The 22054-nt window shown below is 55.1% G+C and overlaps 5 protein-coding genes across 5 annotated transcripts; 3 read left to right on the forward strand and 2 right to left on the reverse strand.

The window, feature by feature from the left end:
* Nucleotides 1-69: 69 nt before the first annotated feature.
* Nucleotides 70-740, forward strand: PTSG_01134 (uncharacterized protein; the record flags this gene model as incomplete). Its single annotated transcript, XM_004997047.1, has 2 exons — nt 70-114; nt 483-740. 2 exons carry the CDS (start codon nt 70-72, stop codon nt 738-740), a joined length of 303 nt encoding a protein of 100 aa, XP_004997104.1.
* A 186-nt stretch (nt 741-926) lies between these two features.
* PTSG_01135 (uncharacterized protein) lies at nt 927-2106 on the reverse strand. The gene is made up of 3 exons (XM_004997048.1): nt 1847-2106; nt 1511-1603; nt 927-1322 (listed from the first exon to the last, which is right to left on the reverse strand). Exons 1-3 carry the CDS (start codon nt 1971-1973, stop codon nt 1294-1296), a joined length of 249 nt encoding a protein of 82 aa, XP_004997105.1. The 5' UTR covers nt 1974-2106; the 3' UTR covers nt 927-1293.
* PTSG_01136 (uncharacterized protein) lies at nt 2079-7704 on the forward strand. Its single transcript, XM_004997049.1, has 14 exons — nt 2079-2156; nt 2400-2426; nt 2672-2728; nt 2877-2991; nt 3206-3321; nt 3599-3690; nt 4244-4715; nt 4924-5043; nt 5229-5300; nt 5515-5636; nt 5897-6002; nt 6205-6429; nt 6686-6784; nt 7072-7704. Exons 1-14 carry the CDS (start codon nt 2124-2126, stop codon nt 7588-7590), a joined length of 2175 nt encoding a protein of 724 aa, XP_004997106.1. The 5' UTR covers nt 2079-2123; the 3' UTR covers nt 7591-7704.
* A 216-nt stretch (nt 7705-7920) lies between these two features.
* PTSG_01137 (uncharacterized protein) lies at nt 7921-9603 on the reverse strand. The gene is made up of 4 exons (XM_004997050.1): nt 9359-9603; nt 8855-9156; nt 8379-8590; nt 7921-8118 (listed from the first exon to the last, which is right to left on the reverse strand). The coding sequence occupies exons 1-4, from the start codon at nt 9501-9503 to the stop codon at nt 7977-7979; spliced, it is 801 nt and encodes a 266-aa protein (XP_004997107.1). The 5' UTR covers nt 9504-9603; the 3' UTR covers nt 7921-7976.
* An 11-nt stretch (nt 9604-9614) lies between these two features.
* PTSG_01138 (uncharacterized protein) lies at nt 9615-22010 on the forward strand (the record flags this gene model as incomplete). The annotated part of the gene is made up of 28 exons (XM_004997051.1): nt 9615-9677; nt 9874-10086; nt 10362-10509; nt 10658-10737; nt 10836-10939; nt 11097-11264; nt 11476-11575; nt 11865-12615; nt 12827-13201; nt 13402-14432; nt 14624-14721; nt 14944-15077; nt 15362-15538; nt 15727-16022; nt 16185-16454; nt 16680-16727; nt 16962-17234; nt 17494-17655; nt 17897-18025; nt 18245-18447; nt 18767-18863; nt 19160-19258; nt 19489-19803; nt 20126-20193; nt 20418-20791; nt 20990-21133; nt 21328-21686; nt 21873-22010. The coding sequence occupies 28 exons, from the start codon at nt 9615-9617 to the stop codon at nt 22008-22010; spliced, it is 6417 nt and encodes a 2138-aa protein (XP_004997108.1).
* Between the last annotated feature and the right edge of the window lie 44 nt (nt 22011-22054).

Genomic DNA, 22054 nt, shown 5'->3' on the forward strand with positions numbered 1-22054 from the left:
ACCCTGCTTGCTGCTGTCGTGCGTGCAGTAGGGGCCTGCGCCCATCCATCTCCATGACTGCTGGGCGGCATGGGGGCTGCGGCCGCTGCCACCGATGAGCACTCGCGTCAGGCTGTGCTGGACTGGCGACGACAGAGATGCTCTCCAGGCACGTCGTCGGCGACAGCAGCAACATAGTCACACGACGTGTGTGTGTGTGTGTGTGTGTGTGTGTGTGTGTGTGTGTGTGTGTGTGTGTGTGTGTGTGTGTGTGTGTGCCCGTGTGTCCGTCCGTCTGTCTGTCTGCCTGCCTGCCTATCTTTCTGTGTCCGTCCGTCCGTCCGTCTGTCCGTCTGTCTGTCCGTCTGCCTGCCTATCTTTCTGTGTGTGTCCGTCCGTCTGTCTGTCTGCGGCTGCCGAAATAACATCCACACCCTCACATTCCCTTTGCGCAACATCATCCTCACCTGCTGCACCCATCCACCCACCCTCCAACGCACAAGGCAACGGCACCTGAGGCATTAGCAAATGAAGCAGTGAAAGAGAATAAAGGCGAGGAGGAGCAAGGCGAGGGCAGCCGGCAAGAACTGCCCACGTGGCTGCCGCTGCGCTCCCTGGACTCAAAGGAGAGGCTGAAGACGAAGCAGGGCAGGGCGGCGCTGCTTGCGCGGGAGGTGGAGGAGCTGGAAGTAGAGGTGGCCCAGCAGCGGGCAGAGCTCAGCCGACGCGGTATCACACCACCGGCATCACGCGAGGCATGATACTTGTGATGTTGGCGACGACGCCCACGAGCACGCGTGTTTGTGCAAACACACACACACACACATACACCCTAGAGACATGTATCCAAACACACTCTCTCGCTCCCCCCCCCTTCTCCTCTCTCAGGAACTCGCTCAGAAACTCGCTCACGCACGCCATTCCATCCCATTGTTAACCAATACATGTACACAAGTAAATGGGTTTGTATCTGTACTTGTGGCACAGCACAAGTGGAAGGCACACTCAGGGTGGAGGGGAGAAAGAAGGGGAGCAACCTCGAACAGGCACTCAAAACAACAACAACAACAATGGCAATCATATCATGCACACACACATACACACACACATACACAGAACACACAGCAGGGATTTCACGCGCACCCACGCAGCCACACGCACGCATACACGCTCACACACATAGAGCGCACTCTCTCCTTTCCTCTCATCAACTACAGGCAGCACTGAACACAGCACCGCACGCGCCTCTGTCACAACATGTCATTAACACAGTTTCACACACACACACATGAACACATGCACGCAGTCGCCGCCTCAGTTCTTCTTCTCGGAGTCACCGAGCACTGCAAAGCAAAGACACAATGTTGGGTTGAGAAGTGAACATGGACGGAACAGGGGCCAGCTGCTCCGAACGATGGCAGCTGCTCTCCACAAGTTTCCATGCGACATGCGCTGCATGCATGTACAGCAGAGCCACCGGCCGTCACACCACGCATCCCCATGCACACTCGGGAAAAAAAAAAGGACTTACAGTCATGTGTCTTGTTGAGGATGGCCAAACACGCCGCACCGGTGAAGCCAATAAACGCAGACGCCCACATTGCGTGCTTCTTCACATAAGGGTCTAACACAAGGAGGAGAGCGGAAAGAGTCGAGAGGGGGTAGCAGGAAACAGTAGGTGCGTGAATGGAGTGCGTGTGTTTACGGCACAGGAGTCTCAGTCACAGCGGCAGCGACCAAGGAAGCAATGCTGCAATGCAGATGCAGCCACCAACACAACAAACGCAAAAGCACCCACCCGCAACACAGCCACAACACACAACAAACACAGCCATGTAACACAGCGATAACAAACTGGTAAACGCACTGCTGATGTAATGACCGGCGAATGCAGTGCCTGCCGTCCCAAGAACAATGGTGCCGTACTCCTCAGGACCGAAGTTGCGAACCACCTCCGGCAGCGTCACCGTCCTCGACTTTCCTTGCTCGCTCATCTTTGTTGTATGGTGGCGTGTGGCTGTGGTGTGTGGCTGTGGTGTGTGGCTGTGGTGTGTGGCTGTGGCTTCACTTCTCACTCGTCGCTGGTGATATTGGGTGGTCGTGTGAATGGAGGATTGTCAAATATCTTCAACCAACTTTCAAGAATGAGTGGCTGGGCGAAGAAGACAACCCCCATCGTGGGTTGTGTGTCTGTGTGTGTGCGTGCGTGTGTGTGTGTGTCTGTGTCTGCCTGCCTCTCTGTCTTTCTGTCTCTCTCTGTCTCTCTCTGTCTCTCTCTGTCTCTCTCTGTCTCTGTCTCTCTTTCTCTCTGTATTACTGCTTCATCACATCCCCACTTTCCTCACATGTTTGCTTTCCTGACATCCCTGCTTACCGCGTGAACGCATGCGCTCACGTCCACTGGCGCGTTTGCATGTCAGAAACTGCAGGGCTTCGCCTTTGCAGGGGTACGACTACTTGCCCAGTGTTGTTGCTCGCTTTCGCTCCTCGCTGCTGCTGCACACTCACCAACACAAAGGCACACACCCTGCTCACACAACGCACTCAAAATCACACCCACACGCACACACGCATACACCCACACGCACACCCACACGCACACACGCCCACACGCCCACACGCACATGCACTCACACACAACTCACACACACTCTCTCTCCCTCCCTCTCTGCAACGCAACCAACATGTGCAGCGGAAGACCAGGAATGAACGGGAGGAACAGAAGAAGAAGGAAGAAGAGCGACGTCAGGTAATGTGACAACCCTCTCTTCCTCTCCCCAAACGCAGCCGCCCCTCTTCTCTCTTCCCCGTGCCTCAACTCAGCACCGAGTTTCCCAGACGAGCCACCGCGTTAACCGAACAACACAACCAATCCAATCCAATCCATTCAACACTAGCGAGAAGAAGAGGCAGCAAAACGCGCGTTCCAAGAGTTTGCGCGGGACCATGGCGCAGCACCCGATATGAACAGCGCCTTTGAGACAACCAAGGCTTCAAAGCCTGCCTCCACAGGTGAGCCTTTGTGAATAGGTTGTGCGTGTGTGTGTGTGTTTGTGTGTGTGCGTGTGCGTGTGTGTATGTGGTGTGTTTGTGTGTGTCGGTTTGTACATATCACATTTCTGCTTGTGCGTGTGTCTGCATGATAGCTTCCTTTCCCCCTTCCAACACACATGCCAATCAGTCTTGATGCGACTTTAACACACCTCCTACACGCGCTCTGCAATAGGGTTTCGCATGAGCATGAAATCGAGCAAGCCGCAGCCAAAGCGCGCCAAGCTTGTATTGGCCAGCAAAGTCAAGCCCGTTAACGTCAGCGACATCTTCGGCGGTGACGACGATGACGTGAGTACTGCCTGCAGGGCGTGTGTGTGTGTGTGTGTGTGTGTGTGTGTGTGTGTGTGTGTGTGTGTGTGTGTGTGTGTGTGTGTCGGAGGGACTTTGCACTGTGTGTCTTCGTAGCACTCTTGGCACTGCGCTTGTGTGCGCGTGCGGCCCCGTGACATTTCGCCCAGCTTTGCGCACATGGCTTGGTGATGCTGCGTGTCGTCTCGCACTATCTCCCTCACCCTTTGGGTCTCACCTTCTACGTTGCTGCTCGTGCCGACACGTTGGGTTTCAGGGCGAGGAGGAAGAGGCACCCAAGGTGGAAGATACACGCTCCACATTCCAGAAGAACAGTAACTTGCAGCGCTTCAAGGAGGCCCTGAAACAGTGAGTGCATGTGCTGTGTGCGTTTGAACCGTTTTGCTGGTTGAATTTGCACGCGTGCAGTGGTGACGTCCATGTTTGAACACACTCACTCACTCACTCACACACACCCACACACACACACACACACACACCATGCGCACTCACTCACTCACTCACACACACACACACTCACTCACTCACTCACTCACACTCACTCACACACACACACACACACACTCACTCACTCACTCACTCACTCACTCACTCACTCACTCACTCACTCACTCACTCACTCACTCACTCACTCACTCACACGCTCACTCACTCACTCACTCACTCACTCACTCACTCACTCACTCACTCACTCACACACACACACTCACTTACTCACTCACTCACTCACTCACACACACTCACTCACCCACTCACTCACTCACTCACTCACTCACTCACTCACTCACTCACTCACTCACTCACACGCTCACTCACTCACTCACTCACTCACTCACTCACTCACTCACTCACTCACACACACACGCACACACACACACACTCACACCAACACCATGCGCAGGTCCCAGGAGGAGCGGAGTGCGCGCGGGGAGGACGCGATACCGCCGCCCGTGGACACGACGCCAAAGCCGATGCAAACCACCAACCTCTTCATCTCAGGCCTGCCCATGGACTTCAACGAGGACAAGCTCGCCATGATGTTTGGCATCTTCGGGCCGCTCGCCAGCGTCAAGATCTACTGGCCGCGTGTCCCCTCGGACTACAAGGGGTACCTCACCGGCTTTGTTGCGTACATGACGCGAAAGCACGCCGAGCGCGCCATGACATCGGTCTTGCGTAAGGGCATCAACGGCCTGGAGCTGACGGTGGATTGGGGCAAGCCTGTGCCAGTGCCGGACCGCCCGTTCTACGTGCACCCGGAGGCGGCGCCGCTCGACACGACGGGGCTGCCGTTCAATGCGCAGATGCGCGACACATACCGCGCCGGCCCACACGACTCGCGCAATGACGCAATCTACGACGCCGTCGTCAAGGTGCCGTGGATGGATTGGTTTGCCTGTCTGTCTGTCTGTCTGTGTGTGTGTGTGTCTGTCTCTGTCTATCTATCTGTGTGTGTGTGTCTGTGTTTACCTGCTTACTTGCGGATACATGCATGAAGCACGTCCGTTTCACCAGTTCCTCCTCCACCACCATCAACACCTCCACCATCAACACCATCACCGTCGCCATCGCCATTGGCAGGTGGTGATCCCGAAGGAGCGACGCATCCGGCGCCTCATCCACCGCACCATCGAGTTTGTCGTGCGCCACGGACCCGAGTTTGAGGATGAGCTCGCCAAGCGCACAAACTTCGACAAGGACGTTCGTTTGCTTCACGTGGCGGTGTTGTGGCGTCGTGTATAAGGAAGGGCACGTGTACATGTCGTGTTTGCGCTTATTGCGTGCTGCCGTATTTGCATCGTTTTTCGTTTGTCCTCACATTGCAATATGTTGCTCCTTTCATGCGCACCTCTGTGCATCGCATCATGTGTGCGTGCGTGTGCCAGTTTTCGTTCCTGCGCGACTTCTCCTCGAGCGAACACGTCTACTACCGGTGGAAGCTCTACTCAATCTTGCAAGTGAGTACCGGACGTTGAGATCATGGCGTGGCTTTGGCCCTTGTAATTTCAACGCGTTTTGACTCGCGTACGCTTCAGTGTCACAGCCACACACGCACACATATATATACACACATGATCGCTCACTCACACACACTCACTCACTCGTGCACTCATTCACACACTCACCCAACTTCTGTGCCACGTCGGCTACGTGTGTGCGCGTGCGTGCCAGTATGAGCGGGTTGACGAGTGGGACGAGGAGCCGTATCGTCTGTACAGCGGCGGATCGCTCTGGCAGCCGCCACTCGTGGACGGCGACGACGACGACGTCGAGAGAGGGAAGCTCTCAGGAAGGTCCGTCGTGAAGGAGACAGGGTTCGCGTGAATGGCTGTGTGTGTGTGTGTGTGTGCGTGAATGGCTGTGTGTGTGTGTGTGTGTGTGTGTGTGTGTGTGTGTGTGTGTGTGTGTGTGTGTGTGTCCGTCCATCCGTCTGTGTGTGTATGTGTGTGTGTGTGTCTACGTCTGCGTCTGTCACTTTGCATGCGTCCACCACCACCTCCTACGCCAACACCGTGACCATGATCGCCATGTCCACCACCGCCATCATCGCCAGGGACCGGGACCGGCTGGAGGACCGCGTGTCGGAGCTGACGGCGGACGCAGACGAGATTGCAGATGTCATGCACTTTGCAATCACGCGCGCAGACGCAGCGCAGGAGGTGAGACGCGTGTCATGATGAGAAGGGCGAGGGCATGAATGGGGCTTGCTGTGGCTTGGCCTGCTCGAACACGTTTTGTGTATTCACATTCACCCACTCTCTCACCTCACTTCACTCGCCCACCTCGCTTCACCTGCACACTCCCTCACTCACCTCGTCCTCTCCCACCCCCACCCCCACCCCCATCCCTCTCCCCAATCAGGTGATGGATGTGATCACAGAATCGCTGTCGGAGCTTGACACGCCGCCGCCGCTGAAGATTGCCCGCCTGTATCTTGTCTCGGACATCCTTCACAACAGCATGGCTGGCGTGGCCAATGCCTCCATGTACCGCACCGGATTTGGGCGCCGGTTGCCGGACATCTTCCACCATCTCCACCGCACGTACCGCGCCATCCGCGGTCGACTCCGCGCAGAGCAGTTCAGGGTGTGTTGGCGCTCTGTGTGTTCGTTTGCTTGTGCGGTGTGTGTGTGTGTGTGTGTGTGTGTGTGTGTGTGTGTGTACGTGTGAGTGTGAGAGTGTGAGAGTGTGGGTGTGGGTGTGGGTGTGGGTGTGTGTGTGTGTGTACTTAGCCAGGCAGCAAGAGACAGAGGCAGATGTTTGCTCCCGTCTGTGCATGCCACGACTCACTCCCTTGCCCCATCCATGCTCCCTCGCTTGTATCACATCCTCCACCTCCCAGAAACAAGTGCTTGTGTGTTTGGATGTGTGGAAGCAGTGGGCCATCTTCACCCTCGATTCTCTCGACGAAATGGCAAAAATCTTCCAGCACGGCCGCAAGGTCTTGAGTGTTCCGTGTGTCTGTTTGTCTGTGTGTGTATGTGTGTCTGTCTGTCTGTCTGTCTGTCTGTCTGTCTGTGTCTGTCTGTGTGTGTGTTTGTCTGTCTGTGTGTCTGTCTCTTTGTCTCTACCTTCCTGTGTCTCTGCCTGCCCTTGTCTCTCTGTACCTGCATGTATCTCTGCATCTCTGCTTCCGGGTGTCTACGCACACCTGCGTCGAGATGACACACACACACCACCACCACCACCACCACCACCACCACCACTACGTCACATCAATCTGAACAGGAGGAGAAGGAAGCAGAGGAAGAAGCCGCAGCAGCAGCAGCAGCAACAGCAGCAGCAGCAGCAGCAGCAGAGGCAGCAGCAGCACAGCAGGAAGGCGAGCAGGCAGGTGCCGGTGAAGGGGAGGGCGACTTGGACGGCAAACCAATGGAAGAGGTGGAGGAGGAGAACGACGAGGACGAAGATGATCTTGATGGCAAACCGATGGATGATGACAGTGATGATGATGATGACAGCGATATTGATGGAAAGCCCATGGAGGACACAGACAGCAGCGACGATGATGACGACGGTGGTGGTGATGGTGATGATGGCCGTGAAACCAAGCGGGCAAGACACAGCAAGGGTGGTGATGGTGATGGTGGCGACGATGATGATGAAGTGGAGCTTGACCAGCGTGCACGGGAGGAAGAGAGGATTTGGCTGTACGGCGAAAGCGCGGAGGAGGTGAATAAGTCCAGACCACAACAGCAACAACAACAGAACGACAAGAAGGAGGGCGAGGATGACATGTTCTCGTGACGCCACTGAGGCGGACATGTGATTATGGTCGTGGGGTGTCTGTTGGTCGTGTGGTGTCTGTTGATCGGTTGAACCTCTTCTTGTGCATCGCAGTACATCAAATGGAATTTGAACGCACCAAGGGTGATGCTTTATGGTTTCGATTTCAACAAGCAGATTGGGCACACATGCACACACACACACACATACACATTACATTCGCAGACATGCGCATGCACACACACACACACGCATTACATTCGCAGACATGCGCATGCACAAACATGCACACGCACACACACACACACACACAAATACACACGCACGCACACACACACACACACACAAATACACACGCACGCACACACACACACACACAAATACACACGCACGCACACACACACACATCACATGCAGTATCTGTCTGATTTCATCTTTGCGCGTCGGTCAAGGAGTGCTTCGTGCAACTTGCCCTCCTGCTTCGCCCGCTTGAGGTCGTTCGCATCCCCGCCCGACAGTCGCAGCTTCCCGTCCTGCCAGCTCTGGAACCTGCAGTGCAGCACGGGGGAAGAGAGCATCGTGAGTGAGGCGGGGGGGGGGGGGGTTGGTGAGTGAGACGCGTGTGGTGTGAGACGCGTGGGGCGAAATTGAAGATGAAGCAGCTGCATGTCTGATGCAGATCAAGTGCGCGCACACAAAGTGCTCACGATCATGCACGCACACGCACACAAAAAACAAACGCACACGCACACGTACACGCACACGCACACGCAAACAAGTGCACACACGCGAACACGCTGCAAGCGTACCTGCGAGCGATCTTTGACTCTGTGGTTGTGAGGCCTGTTTCGTCCTCCACATCATAGGCGTCACCAATGGGTTTCTTCTCCTTCTTCCTCTCCGCACACGACCATAGCTTGAAGTGCGTGTTGCCTTCCCCAACGGCACTGCTGCACTTGGCCTTCTCGCCAGGTGCCACCTCAAGCACCTTCTTGTTGGGCCCTTGGAAGAGTACCAGCCCCTGCAATCGCCAACAACAACAGAGCGGCCACAAGTTGTGGGTCAGTGAGGTCAGTGAGGTCAGTGAAGACAGTGTGGAAACGAGGATGAACATCAAGATACACGCACCTTACAAGCGCCCTCGTACAACGTGTGCAGCCACGGCACACACTTGCACATACGCACATACTTGCACACACACGCACACACACACGCACACACACGCACTTGCACACACTCGCACACATACACACATACACACACACACACACACTTGCACGCACACCTCGTCGTCAAAGATGGGCTGCCAGAGCTCGAGTGCTCCGATAGCCTCCTTCAGGCCGGTCACGTCGCCAGACTCCGATTCCACAGACAAGAAGCGGTTGAAGGGCGTCTTGATGGCAACGCGGTTATCGGACACGCACATGATGGTGAGGATCTCCTGCACATCTGGGCCTTCGCTGTTCTTGGTGGATTCCCCGACAGATACGGTGCCGTTGTCCAACGCAATCACGTACTTCCCACTCTCGCTCTCCATGATGACGTTTCCTGTCAGGTCCTCTGGGCGCTTCACCTGCCACCATGCCCCTGTAAAACCAAACATGGAAGTGCACAGCCAAACCACACATCAGCTCAAGAAGGCACGTGCAAGTACAGCAACTCGCCACACACAACACCACCACATCACACACACACACACAACACACGCACGCACACATCACGGCACAAAACAAATTGACAGACATCACACACACGCACAACAGACACACACATCACACTGGACACTCACCATGGCGAAGGGGTTCTTGGCGCTCCGCCTCCTTGTGTTTGCGTTTGGCCTTATTCTTTTTCTTCTTCTTCTTCTTGTGACTCGATGCGTCCTTTCCGCCCTTGAACTTGAGCGCTGATGCCCTCACAGCACCATAGTCGCTCATCGCGTTTGGGGCTGGCTGGGGCTGGCTGGTGTTCGTTCGCTCGCTTCTTCCTCTTTCTCCTCTTCTTCTTCTTCGTTGTCGTTTGTGTGGTTGATTGTAGATAAGTGGCTAATGATTCCACACAGAAATCGGTGGCGCGGAAAGGAAGAAGACCGGACTGCTGCGAGCGAGATGGTCAGGCAGTGGCGGTTTGTCGCAGTCGTTGGTGGTTGTCGCAGTCGTTGGTGGTTGGTGGTGGGTTCAGCTCAGTCAGCTGGACATGGGTTTGGCTGGTGCTGCGGCAAAGTGCATGTTCTCACCCTTGCCGTCGTTGTACGAATCGCTGTTGAGTCCTCACATGGCTGCTGGTTGCTTGTGCGTGACGGAGTAGTTGCGGTTCGAGGCAGAGGATGAGGTGAGCAGCGATGCGCAGCAGCAGGCCCTCGATGAAGCGCGCAAGAAGCAGAAGCAGCGACGCGCGCGCTTGCATGGGCTGGCCGCCCGCGTCAAGGAGGCATTGCAGCTCAGCGCACTCAAGCATCTTGCCTTGGCAGAAGAGACCCTGGAGCAAGTATCGACTGACCTCGAATCCTTTCACTTAGAGGTGCGACGCACGCCATGGTGGTGCGAACTGGGGCGTGTGCTCTCACCTTTTCTGGTTATCTTCTTTGCCAATGAATCTAGCATGAGCTCACCTTTCTGGCACACACCCATACATGTATGTGAATTTGTCTGTATGTTTCTGTGTGTCTGTCTGTTTCTGTGTGTCTGTGTGTCTGTGTGTTTATTTCTCCGGCTGTCTGTGCGTCTGCCTGCCTGTTTACTTCTCCGGCTGTCCGCGTGTCTGCCTGTGGTTTCGGTGCTGGTATTGGTATGCAGGGTGCCATTGGCGATGAGCTGGGTCGACAGCTGCAGGAGCTCAAGTACACCACAGCGTCGGAGCTTGGCTCCCTGTATCTGCGGCGGAACAACATCGACGCTGCTGTGCAAACACTGACCAAAGCCATCAATCTCGCAACCACAGACAGTGAGTGGCATGCATGCAATCACTTTGTCGCTCGCTCGTGTGCATGTGGTCACATCTCGTTCAGCGTGCATGCGTGTGTGTGCGTGTGTGCGTGCGTGTATGTGTGTGTGTGTGTGCTGTTGTGGCTCACACACGACCATCCATGCAGACTACATGCTGTGGTACAAGGCTGGCATGGCGTACAAGGCGGCCCATCAGTGGCACCAGGCACGCATCTGCTTTGAAGAGGTCAGCGTTCACTCTGTTTGCTGCTGTACACCAGCCTACATACCCTCATGCGTTTGCCGTCAACATGAACTCACATGCCAGTGTCTGCCCCACAACAGGCCATGTCTCTCTCCTCAATGTCGCACACGCCATCAGTGAGGGAGCTCCACTCCTGCCTGGGACGCCTGGACGACGCAGATGCCCAGCGTGCACTGCAACAGCGGTGTGTGTGTGTGTGTATGTGACTGTATGTGGGGGCTCTATGTGTGCGCATGAAGACGCACAGGGGTGCTTGGTCCCTCATTTGCCCTGCTCGTGACACTTACACAGATGTGATACATCTAACCCTAGGTGCCCATGGGATGTGTTGTCGTGATCAGATTCCCCGATGTGCACTTTTCGGCTTTACCTGAAGCAGCTGCTGTCCATGCTGCACCACCACCACCACCACCACCATCATCATCATCATCATCATCATCACCATCATCATCATCATCATCGCTGTCGCCGCCAGTTCAAGTTTGTCTCCGCTGCCTCACCTGGCCAGGGTACGGCAACACAACCAACACATGCGTCCGTGTGCACGGCCTCCTGTATTCATTTCGGCACTCTCTTCGTCAAATTGCACATGCTTCTGTGCATCTGTGCATCTGTGTGTGTGTGTGTGTTTGTGTGTGTTTTGTATTTGCTCCTCTCTCTGCACCTCTTCCTCCCCTCATCTCATGCCACGACATCAAACCGCCCTGCTACTGCCGGCAGCATCATGGAAGTGCTGCGAGACCACGTGAGCCAGCATGGCGTTGATGCTCCGGTTCGCGTCTCGTGCATTCCCTCCCGCACCGTCTTCCAACAGCTCAAGGTAGCGTCGCGTGGTGCCACGTCAAACGTTGTTCCTGTCGGCCCAACTGATGCTGCTGCTGCTTAGCTGGGTCTCTCCTCATTCCTTGCCCCCTGTGCTTCCGTTCTCTCGCGCACACACACACACGCGCGCGCACACATTTACACATACACACATTTACACACACACACCAACACAAACACGCCCGCTCGCCCGCACACACACACTCACACACTCACACACACACATTTACTCACACACACAAACACAAACACGTTTGCACTCTCGCGCATGCTGACGGCCGTGTCAGATGTCAGCCGCTGAGAGTGAAGCAGGCACGAATAAGAGGACGAGCAATGAGGGCCAGCACAATGGTGGCGATGGCGATGGCAACGACGGACGCACACGTGATGGTGCGCTTGGATCAGCAGAGACAACAACGTCAACACCAACGACAGCGACATCAACACAGCCAACAGCGACAGCACAGCAGGCAGCGTTAACCGCGCAGCGCATGCCTACATCGCCTGACGTGTTTTGTTCATCCGATATCAACGACTCCCAAGCGCCGACAGCAACAGATTCTCAGGTGTCGGTCACGCTCTCACAGCTCACCGATGAGTGCACACAGTCGCAGTCACAATCACAACCACGCGCGAGTGGTGCCCGAGTTGTGCTTGCAGGCACAGCCGTGGCATCATCTTCCGCAGCCCTGCTGTCGTCCTCGTTGACGCTGAGCGGTGGTGCGCCCTCAGCCAAACGAGCAAAGACGACACGTATGCACCAGCAGCAACGTGGCGAGGATGTTCACTGCATCGATGATGATGATGGTGGTGATGATGGTGATGATGATGGTGATGATGACGACGCCGAGAGTGGTGGTGGTGGTGGTGGTGGTGGTGGCAAAGGCGCGAAGTGGCCAACGCCAGCCAAGCGACTGACACGTGCAGCGAGCCGGCGCAAACGCGAGGAGGAAATACAGCAGCAGCGGGAGGAGAAGCGACAACAGATGAGAGCAGCGCGAGCATCCGCCCGTCGCTCAAAACGACTCGCAAACGCAGGTGAGCAAGGACATGTGTCGGAGGGAGGTGTGGAAGGGGCACGCTCGTATGGCTCTGCTTCCTCCATCTACCATTTATTGCATGCACTGAGCTTTCACGCAAATTGTTCCACATTCCAACATGCCACTCACCGGCACACGTTCCCACAACGCACGATAATGTCACCCCATTACGCTTCCGTATCACAACAACGCCACCCCATGACGACCAGCGACCATCCCTGACGACGACGACGGCGACTTTGTGGCCAACCCGCCCGGTGGCGCTGTCGCCCTGAAGCGGAGCTTGAGCCGGCAGCGCAACCTCAACCGCCAGCAACGCTCGCTCGTGCTTGAGCTGAAGATGCTTCTCGATGATGACGTGCGCGCCATGGTCGATGGCGGTGATGGCAGTGGTGGTGATGGCAGTGGCAGTGGTGGTGGAAGTAGTCGGTCGCGATCGGCGCATTCGACGCCAGCGCGCAGTCGCACACCGCAAGGTAGTGGTGCACTCGTGTCAGCCGATGATGGTAATGGCGGTGATGATGGTGTGGCGTTACAGTCACAGGCCATCCTGTCGCTCTTCCGCTCGCCGAAATACTTCAACGGTATGTGAGCACATCTTGTGCAGGTATGACGCTGCTGCTGGTGCGGCTGCTGCTGCTGGTACTATTGGGGTTGTGTGCAGGACACCATTGTTGTATCCTATGCCGCCTGACACTGCTGTACACATACATGCGCAGAAACATACACGCGCGCGTGCACACTCTCTTTCACACCTCCCGTTGTGTCACTTGCTGCATGACAGACGGGACGGAGTGGATGTGTGCAGTGCTGTCAGCAATGACGAGCGCAGCCGGTCGTTTGGAGATGCACAACACCCTCTCCCCCACCGCTACTGCCGCCATCAACCAACAGCTGCAGACCTACGTCCGCATTGACACGTCGCTCCTGCCCGCCCTGTGCGAAGCAGTGCAGCTGCACACCCCGTCCATCGCTGACATGGCGCCGAACGCTGATGCTGCCACTCAGTCAACAACAACAGCAATCACCACACAGTCAACAACAACAGCAGCAACGGCAACAACAGCAACAACAGCAGTAGCAGCCACAACAACAGACACTGCATCATCGCCAGCAGCAGCAGCAGCGGTCAGCGCACCACCGGCTGCCGCGCATGTGTTCGCAGACGCGCTGCTTGCAGGCACGGAGATTGTTGTTGACGCGATGCTGTTGAGCGAGGCAAAAAACACGCCCAAACGTGGCAGCAGCAGCAAAACCAGTGGCAGCAGCAAGAAGAAGGACAAGGAGAAGGAGAAGGATGGTGCTGAAACCACGACGACAAGCAACAACAAGGACAATGGCGACAACGCTACTGCTGCTGCTGCTGATGGCACTGCGCCAACACCTGTGGAGTTGGAGCCCACGTGGGTTGAGCGTGTTCAGTTTGTGAATCGAGGGCTGATTGTGCTGCGAACCTGGCACACGCTCGTGCACGAGCACGCAATGACCGCCGCAGGTCAGCAGCAATCGGTCGTCACAGTTGGCGATGACGATGACAGCAACAGCGGCGATGCGAGCAAACACATGCAAACGCTCCCTGACGATGCTGACGAAGCAGACAATCGTGCTGACAACACAGCAGCGTCGAAAGCACTGGACTGGGAGGTGCGGCTTGCGTGGCTGAATGCCATGTTTGCACGAGCCCTCCACCTCCACTCCAGCAAGGAACCGCAATCGCAATCCACATCACAAACAACAGCAACAACAACAGCAGCAGCAACGTGTGACGGCGGTGATGGTGCGGCCACCGACGCGCAGCATGATCTTGAAGAGAAGGTGTGCGGTGTGTGTTAAGTGAAGTGCGTGTGCATGTGTGTGAAGTGTGTGACGTGTGCATGTGTGTGATGTGTGTGTGTGTGAATTGTGTGTGTGTGTGTGTCTGACATGTGGTCGCTGTTGAACATCAAACGAGTACGAATTCACTTCTCTCAATCGTGTCCGAACACGTGCATGCACACCCTGTTCAGGCGTACCTTGACGAGCAGCATGTGTGGCTGCGAACGACACGTGATATGCTCGCCCATATCTCGGGCAACCAGCTTCTTCTTCCACATACCGCCTCCTTGTACGTGCTTTTGTACATGCACACATGCATCCATCCATCCATTTATACACTCACACACACACACACACATATTCATGTTGCAGCTGCGTGGATGATTGCTGTGGCTATGAACACGATTGCTGCTTGTCTCACACTCATACAGGGACACTGTGGACATACACATTCTCACATTCACACATTCATGAACACACACACACACGCACGCACGCACACACACGCCAGCCCCGCTGTCAGGACCGGTGTTGTTGATGTTCTTCTGGCGGAGGCGGAGGTCGATCGCATGCGATCACAGGCCGCCGTCCACTTCAACGCAGGCGAACACGCGCGCGTGTGCCAGCTCCTCTTTCCTGTTCGCGGTTCGTGTGTGTGCCTGTCTCTCTGTCTGTGTATCTGTCTGTATGTATGTATGTCTGTTTGTTTGTCTGTCTGTCTGTCTGTCTGTCTGTCTGTCTGCCTGTCTCTCTGTCTGTGTATCTGTCTGTCTGTGTATCTGTCTGTATGTCTGTCTTTCTTTCTCTCTGCTTGTGCGTGTGTATCATCTGCTATGTTGTGCTTTCTGCGTGACTGTATTCAGTGATACTGCGCCGTTTTGGTCATGACGGCACGTGTTCATTATTATTTTTGTCTTTCCCCCACGCAGACCACCTGCTGCACACGGATGAGGAGCGACTGACAAGTCTCAACCAACTGCAAACGTCACAGCGCGCGTGCGGACAGTACACACGTGCTTTCCAAACGCTGGCTGACGTGTTTCATCTGCGTGCCCGCTCTCCCATGTTTTTTCGCTCCCCAACAAAGCTTGAGGACTGGACGCAAGGTGATGATGAGTTGATGCTGTTGTGTGCACCAGCAGAGAGCGATTACTGCCGTCCCATGTACATTGCACCTTGCACACGACGTCACTTGCGTCAACCTACCCCTTGCTGTCGTGTCGTTGCAGTGCCTCTTCTCACGACCACATGCAAATGTATGCCTGCGCGTGCATGCACATGCTTTCTTCCCCAGCGCTGTGCGAGTGTGTCATGCAGCTGTGGCCGCGCAACAAGCAACAAGGCGGCAACAACACAACCGCAGACAATGCAAGCGGTCTCCATGATGCCACTCATGCCGCGAATGCTGCTGTTGACAGTGGTGACACCGTGCACACTGGCGCTCGTGGCTTCACCACTACTTGTCATGGTGATGATGATGACCATAACGATCATGATCATCATAACAGCGATGATGGAGAACCGCTGTCGGATATTTTGTCCACACGCGGCCGCCTCCAAGCTGCCGTCTTCCGCGCGCTCCCAACCCGCGTATGTGCTGTTGATGACATGACGCTGTGACCATATGTAATCGTGCGTCTTTGCCTGTATATGTGTGTGTGAATGACTTGCGAGACCATACTCACCCCCCCCCCCCGCACACTCACCAACGTTGCGTGCTCACAACAACAACAACGACAACAACAACAACAGAGCATGTCCTCCAACCCGGCCACCACGGCCGCTGGGGTGCGACTGCTGGCGGCGCTGACGGCGCTGCAACTCTTTGACAACAACGATGACTCCACACCAACGCTGCTGGCACTCGTGCATGAGATTGTGTACCTTGCAGGCAAGTGCGGCGGCAAGTCAGCCATAATTAACAGCGTGGTGTGGGCATTTGCCAGGCGACAACTGGACGACATCAACGCCAACATACTTGAAGTCGTGCTCATGTGGACAGACTGCAGATTCCGCGTCAATGTCAGTCAAGGCTCTACATTTGTGTGTGTGGTGTGTGTGTCTGTGTGTGTCTGTGTCTGTGTGTATGTGTGTCTGTCTGTCTGCGTGCGTATCTGTCTCTCTGCCTCTGTCTCTTTGTCTATCTCAGTTTGCGTGCTTGATGTATCTTGTTGCGTCCAAATGTACCCTTCATTCATGATCTGTTCATTGCCGTTTGCACCCGGCGATTTCTCGACTCCATGACAGAGCGAGATGAAACAAAAGCATTCACCGGGCGACGTGGCTGCTCCGTCGGTGCGTCAACCTTGCACATGTTGTCCACCTACACGCAAAGCAGTGCATGTTGCCTGTTACAACACACCTTGCAACCTTACTGCCTGCCCTGTTCCCCTCACACACACACACATGTGTGTGCTTGCTCACTTCCTTCCCTCTTTGTCCCACAACACACACACAGCACACACGCACACACCGCACATGCACACGTTAACCACCGCATTCATCCGTTTCATGCGTCAACGAGTGCAGCGCGAGGACGATAATGCAATTGCGCGGCTGCTGTACCGAGCCACATTCTTTGGTATCTCCGTCAAGCAGCGCTACCACGAGTGGGGCAGGAACATGTGTCTCACCCGCTTCATTGCCGGCGCAGCCGTGAAGGAGCTCCGGCGTTTGTGCATGCTGCCATCCACGTCCCCGGACTGGAGAGATCTTGAGCGCGTGCAGAAGATTATGCTGGAGGAAGAGGCGCCCCTGCCACTGCCCGTCATCGACCACTGCATCTCACTGCTCTTTGCAAAGGTGCGCGAACAACAGAGACTTTGGTGGCTTTGTGTATGTGTGCGTGTGCGTGTGCGTGTGCGTGTGGCTTTGTGTGCGTGTGCGTGTGCGTGCGTGTGTGCGTGTGTGTGTGTGTGTGTTTTGAATGTCGTGGTTACAGCTAAAGGGCTTACTTTACGTAAGCGCCATAGTACACTCTCTCACATACAAACACACACACACATGTATTGACACACATATGCACTCACACACACAACACACGAATGTGCGCTGTTTGCAGACGGTTGACACAGAAGAGGATCGACCATTGGAGCTGTTGTTGGCTCGCGTTCTGTGCAACCCAACACCACAATTCATTCTCGAGCAGGCAGCTGAGGCCACCGTGTTTGCCTGGAATGAGCTCAACAGCCCCTCTCCAAACGTCCTCATGGCAGACTTTGTGGTGGGTGTGCGGGGTGGGGTCGATGAGCGTTCGCGCAAGTGTCTGCGTGCGCTTTGTATCTGCCTGTCTGTGATTCAGTGTCCATTCAGCCACCATCGTCTCTGTGACAATCTGCCTATGCGTCTGTCTATGTGTCTGTCTATACGTTTGTCTACCTGCTTGCCTTATTGCTTGACTGATAGCTGCACACGTACAGTTTCTTACACGCGTGCGCTGCTTGCATCATTCACCCGGTCCACAGCAAGTTGCGCTGTTTCTTTATCTCCAACTCCTTCGCCACCATGAAGACGCGCTGGATCATGTCACCCGTATGCACGTTTCACTTCTCCTCCTCTCGTGTGCCGATCGCTCCATTCGCCAAATCTACAAGGTGCCCCGTCCATCACTCCTGACGTTGCACAGCTCGACGCATCTGCTCCAACGTCACCGCCGTCACCACCATCGTCTCTTTGATCTCCTCCGTCACCACCATCGTCTCTTTGATCTCCTCTATACTCTTGCATAGTACTCATTCATTTTCCTTGTGTATGCTCACAACCAACACACACGTATACACACACGTATACACACATGTGTGTGTCTGTCTCAGGGCCCCGTGCTTGTGCTGTCGTCCTCGTCCGCCCCGACCCCAGCGTCAACCCCAACGGTGGGACCGCCCGCACCCCCGCTGATGTTTGGCGACAGGCGATTCGCAGCACTCGCAACGCGCATGGTGCTTGAGGCGCTCCCGCCACTCTCCATCGACACCGTCACGCACAAGGACAGCCTGAAGTCCCTACCAGACTGGACCTGGTGCGTATCTCTGTGTGTATATATGTGTGTGCGTGTATGTGTGTGCGTGTGTCTGTCTGTCTGTGTCTGTGTGTCCGTGTCTCTGTGTGTCTGTGTGTGCCTGTGTCTGTGTGCGTGTGTCTGTCTGTCTGTGTCTGTGTCTCCGTGTCTCTGTGTCTCTGTGTCTGTCTCTCTGTCTGTGTCTGTGTTCCCCTTTTTTGCGTTTTGGGCTGATTGATGTGCTGTGCTTTGAGAATGGGACAGTCGTTCGCGCCTGAATCACGACCTCGACGCGTTCTGATCGTGGTGCTCTCCATTGTTGCACATGTTGTTGTTATAGGGATGACTGGCTGTTGCGTGCGGAAGTGTGTTTTGCCGAGGGCGATTTGTCTTCTGCTCTTCTCTGTTTTGCAGTCGCTCACAAATCCGCCGGCGAGGTTGTGTGTTTGTGTGATGTGCGTGTGTGTGTGCGTGTGTGCGTGTGTGTGTGTGTGTGTGTGTGTGTGTGTGTGTGTGTGTGTGTGTGTGTGTGTGTGTGTGTGGTGCGTGTGTGTGTGTGTGTGTGGTGCGTGTGTGTGTGTGTGTGTAAGATGTGCGAGTTTTCTGATGGTTACCAAGGTGCTTGTGTTTCGTGCTGTGCTGCATTGGCCTCAGCAAGCCGCTTGATCGCTAGCGTTGCTCACGTACTTCCATTTGGCCATGGCCTGTGTGTCTCCATCTGTTGTGCCACCAGCTCCCCGAGAAGCCAGACAACCACATCCACGCAGCGGAGTGCGAAACGCACTGCCGCCTCTTCTGCCGCCTGGCGGAAACTGTCATGCGCGGCCAAGAGGTGCGTTCACTGTGGACAGACAGGACTGTCAACTACATTGCATTAGAGGTCATGACACACGATCTTGCGCAACACCACATCAACCACACATGCACATGCACACATGCACATACATACTCATACACACTCATGTACACGAACACTCATCAACGCACCCACATGCACATGCACACCACGTATTCATGCGCACGTGTGTATGCTCACACCTGTTCATGTGCCCTCGTTGTAAGCTCTACTTGGCCGAAAAGCTTGCGTTTGCCTTTGATCCCACGCAACCAAACTTGGAAACCGAGACAGCGGTGGAGCTGAGGCTGTTCTTCGAGGCGGTTTCGTCCGCGCATCTGCAGCAACAACAGCCGCAGCATATAACAGAGCGACGACAGCAGCTGATGATGAAGATTGCACAAGAGCTCTTCAAGCATATTCGTCGATTGCAACACTACAATCACAATGCGCGCTTGTGCTTGGCCGACATGTTTCTGCGTCACCAACTTCCGCAAGCGGCACACGCTGTTCTGGACCCATTGCTCGTGTTCACACCCCAGGTCATACATGCCCCCCCCCAGCGATGTGTCTCGCACTTACACTTGCTTGCGCTTCCTGATTTGTGTGTGTCTGTGTGTCTGTGTGTCTGTGTCTGTGTCTGTGTGTGTGCGTGTGTCTGTCTGTCTGTGTGTGTCTGTGTGTGTGTGTGTGGCTGTCTATGTGTTTGTGTGTTCGTCTGTCTGTCTGTCAGTACGCTTGTATGTCTCTCGCTTTGCTTGTGTGAGTGTGTGTCTGTCTGGCATCGCCCAGGTTGTGGCGTGTCTCTTGGAAAATATACTCACAAGCAGTCTACTTACCTCTGTTCTCACCTCACCACAACAGGCGAAGCTGTTTGAGGTGTGGGTATGGTCTGTCGACTGTGTCAATACCATCGTGCAGCCACCTCGAAAGTAAGCGAGAATCGCACGTCTGCTGTGTTTTTCCACACACACACACACACACACACACACACACACACACACACACGCACACACACACACACCACTTTGAGTGTTTGTTGACAGGATCTTGCCCCCATGACATGATGTTCACCTGAACGCAGCTCAAACACGCACTCCCTTGCTCACCCACATTTCTCTCATTGCTGCTTTCTGGTTGTATTTGCACACCCAAGACGCGTGAAAGTGTGTGCAGAGATCACCCACAAGTGGCTGGCGGCAGTTGCGTTGATGCTTGCGCGCGACCAGCCTGCATTGGAACACGTGTCTACGCCACCCACCACTGCCCTTGTCCGTCTCCTCCACAAATTGCAGCGGCAGAAGGATGTCGGTGACACAACAAAACAACATCTGACGGCAAGCGCGCTCAACGCGTTTATCCACCATGTGCTTCTCCGTGACCCTTCATCCGAAACGAACTGGTCTGACCTTGCAGACATTGTGAAGGACTGCACCAAGCAACCGCCTTCCCCACCTGTCGCCAAGCGATTGCTGGGCATTGTCGCTGTTATCGACGCGCAGGCGCACGCAGCCGCCCTGCCCTCACCACGTACGCCCTGTGTGCATGTGTGTGTGTGTGTCTGTGTCTGTGTCTGTGTCTGTGTGAGTGTCTCCGTCTGCCTGTCTGTCTGCGTATGTGTGCGTGTATATGTTTTTCCTGTGTCTATTGACATCCCCAAACACGACCCCATGTCTCCACCGGCCAACAATCCCACTCATCTCTCCTCTCCTCTGCTTGATTGATCAGTGGTGTGCAAGAGCATGTGCGACATCATACTTCGTCTTCAGGATATCGACATTCCCATCTCCAACTTGATGGGCTGTCTTGACAGTGTTGTCACCGCGTTTGCTGCGTCTGTTCGAGCAGCCTTGATTGCAGACAAGGAAGCAGGTATGTGCATGATTGAGTGTTTGGTTTTATTTGTGTGCACATGTGTGCATGTGCGTGCATGTGCGTGGTTTGTCAGACGTCACATACACACACACACGCACACGCACGCACGCACACATACACGCGCGCTCACGCGCACTCTGGCACCATACCCCTTTGCTTCTTGTGAATACGTGTGTGCGCGTGGACTGCAGGCGAGCTTGGCTCGTGGGCAGAGGACGTGCGTTCGTATGTGAAGGGTCGGATGCCGGTGCTGCAAACGTCTCACAAGAGCGTGGAGCTGTGTGCACTGATGAATGTGCTCAAGGACGCACAAAAGGTGACGAGCAAGACAGCGCATGCTTCACGCTCCTCCAGCAAGGCCGGCTCTGTGTCACACGAAGGTACATCCGCAGCATCAGCAGCCGGAACAACCGCGAACACCACAACATCGACAGCGGCGACACCAAACACTGCAACTGTGACAACAGGGGACGAGACGACCACCACAGCCAACAGCCAACAGCAGCAGCAACAACAGCAACAACAACAACAAAAGCAGACCAACCAGGGAGTCAGCGAGGCTGAACGAGAGCAGGCACGAGCGGAGATGCAGAAAAGGCTCAAAACTGTCATCGAAGAAGGTGCGCACAGTGTGTGTGTGTATTCATGTGGTTTTGCTGTTCCTGCTGACCTCACACGCATCGCCACGTGGCCCGTTGACTTTAGGTCTCGCTGGCGTGGATGAAAATTGCAACAGCTGATGGATGAAAGCTATGATGAGGACGAGCAACACGAGATGGATGATGATCATGACCACCACGATGATGATGATGATGATGATGATGATGATGATGATGATGATGATGATGATGATGATGATTCACCCGAGGTGTGAGACCGCTGGGCCTTGTCTGTTTGTCGATCTGTATGCATGTATGC

Source organism: Salpingoeca rosetta (assembly GCF_000188695.1).
Source record: "Salpingoeca rosetta unplaced genomic scaffold supercont1.4, whole genome shotgun sequence".
In the NCBI taxonomy this organism is placed as follows: domain Eukaryota; class Choanoflagellata; order Craspedida; family Salpingoecidae; genus Salpingoeca; species Salpingoeca rosetta.

What these genes read in the sequence shown, in the direction of transcription:
- PTSG_01136 (XM_004997049.1), top strand. Translation starts at nt 2,124, where the DNA reads ATGAGTGGCTGGGCGAAGAAGACAACCCCCATC. An exon ending in AGGAAGAAGAGCGACGTCAG is followed by an intron (nt 2,729 to 2,876) that starts GTAATGTGACAA and finishes ATTCAACACTAG; the next exon opens with CGAGAAGAAGAGGCAGCAAA. An exon ending in AGAGGGAAGCTCTCAGGAAG is followed by an intron (nt 5,637 to 5,896) that starts GTCCGTCGTGAA and finishes CATCATCGCCAG; the next exon opens with GGACCGGGACCGGCTGGAGG.
- PTSG_01137 (XM_004997050.1), bottom strand. Translation starts at nt 9,503, where the DNA reads ATGAGCGACTATGGTGCTGTGAGGGCATCAGCGCTCAAGTTCAAGGGC. An exon ending in CCAAGAACCCCTTCGCCATG is followed by an intron (nt 9,157 to 9,358) that starts GTGAGTGTCCAG and finishes TTGGTTTTACAG; the next exon opens with GGGCATGGTGGCAGGTGAAG. An exon ending in AGCCCATCTTTGACGACGAG is followed by an intron (nt 8,591 to 8,854) that starts GTGTGCGTGCAA and finishes TGGCGATTGCAG; the next exon opens with GGGCTGGTACTCTTCCAAGG.
- PTSG_01135 (XM_004997048.1), bottom strand. Translation starts at nt 1,973, where the DNA reads ATGAGCGAGCAAGGAAAGTCGAGGACGGTGACGCTGCCGGAGGTGGTT. An exon ending in CGCCGGTCATTACATCAGCA is followed by an intron (nt 1,604 to 1,846) that starts GTGCGTTTACCA and finishes TCCTTGTGTTAG; the next exon opens with ACCCTTATGTGAAGAAGCAC. An exon ending in CCTCAACAAGACACATGACT is followed by an intron (nt 1,323 to 1,510) that starts GTAAGTCCTTTT and finishes TTTGCTTTGCAG; the next exon opens with TGCTCGGTGACTCCGAGAAG.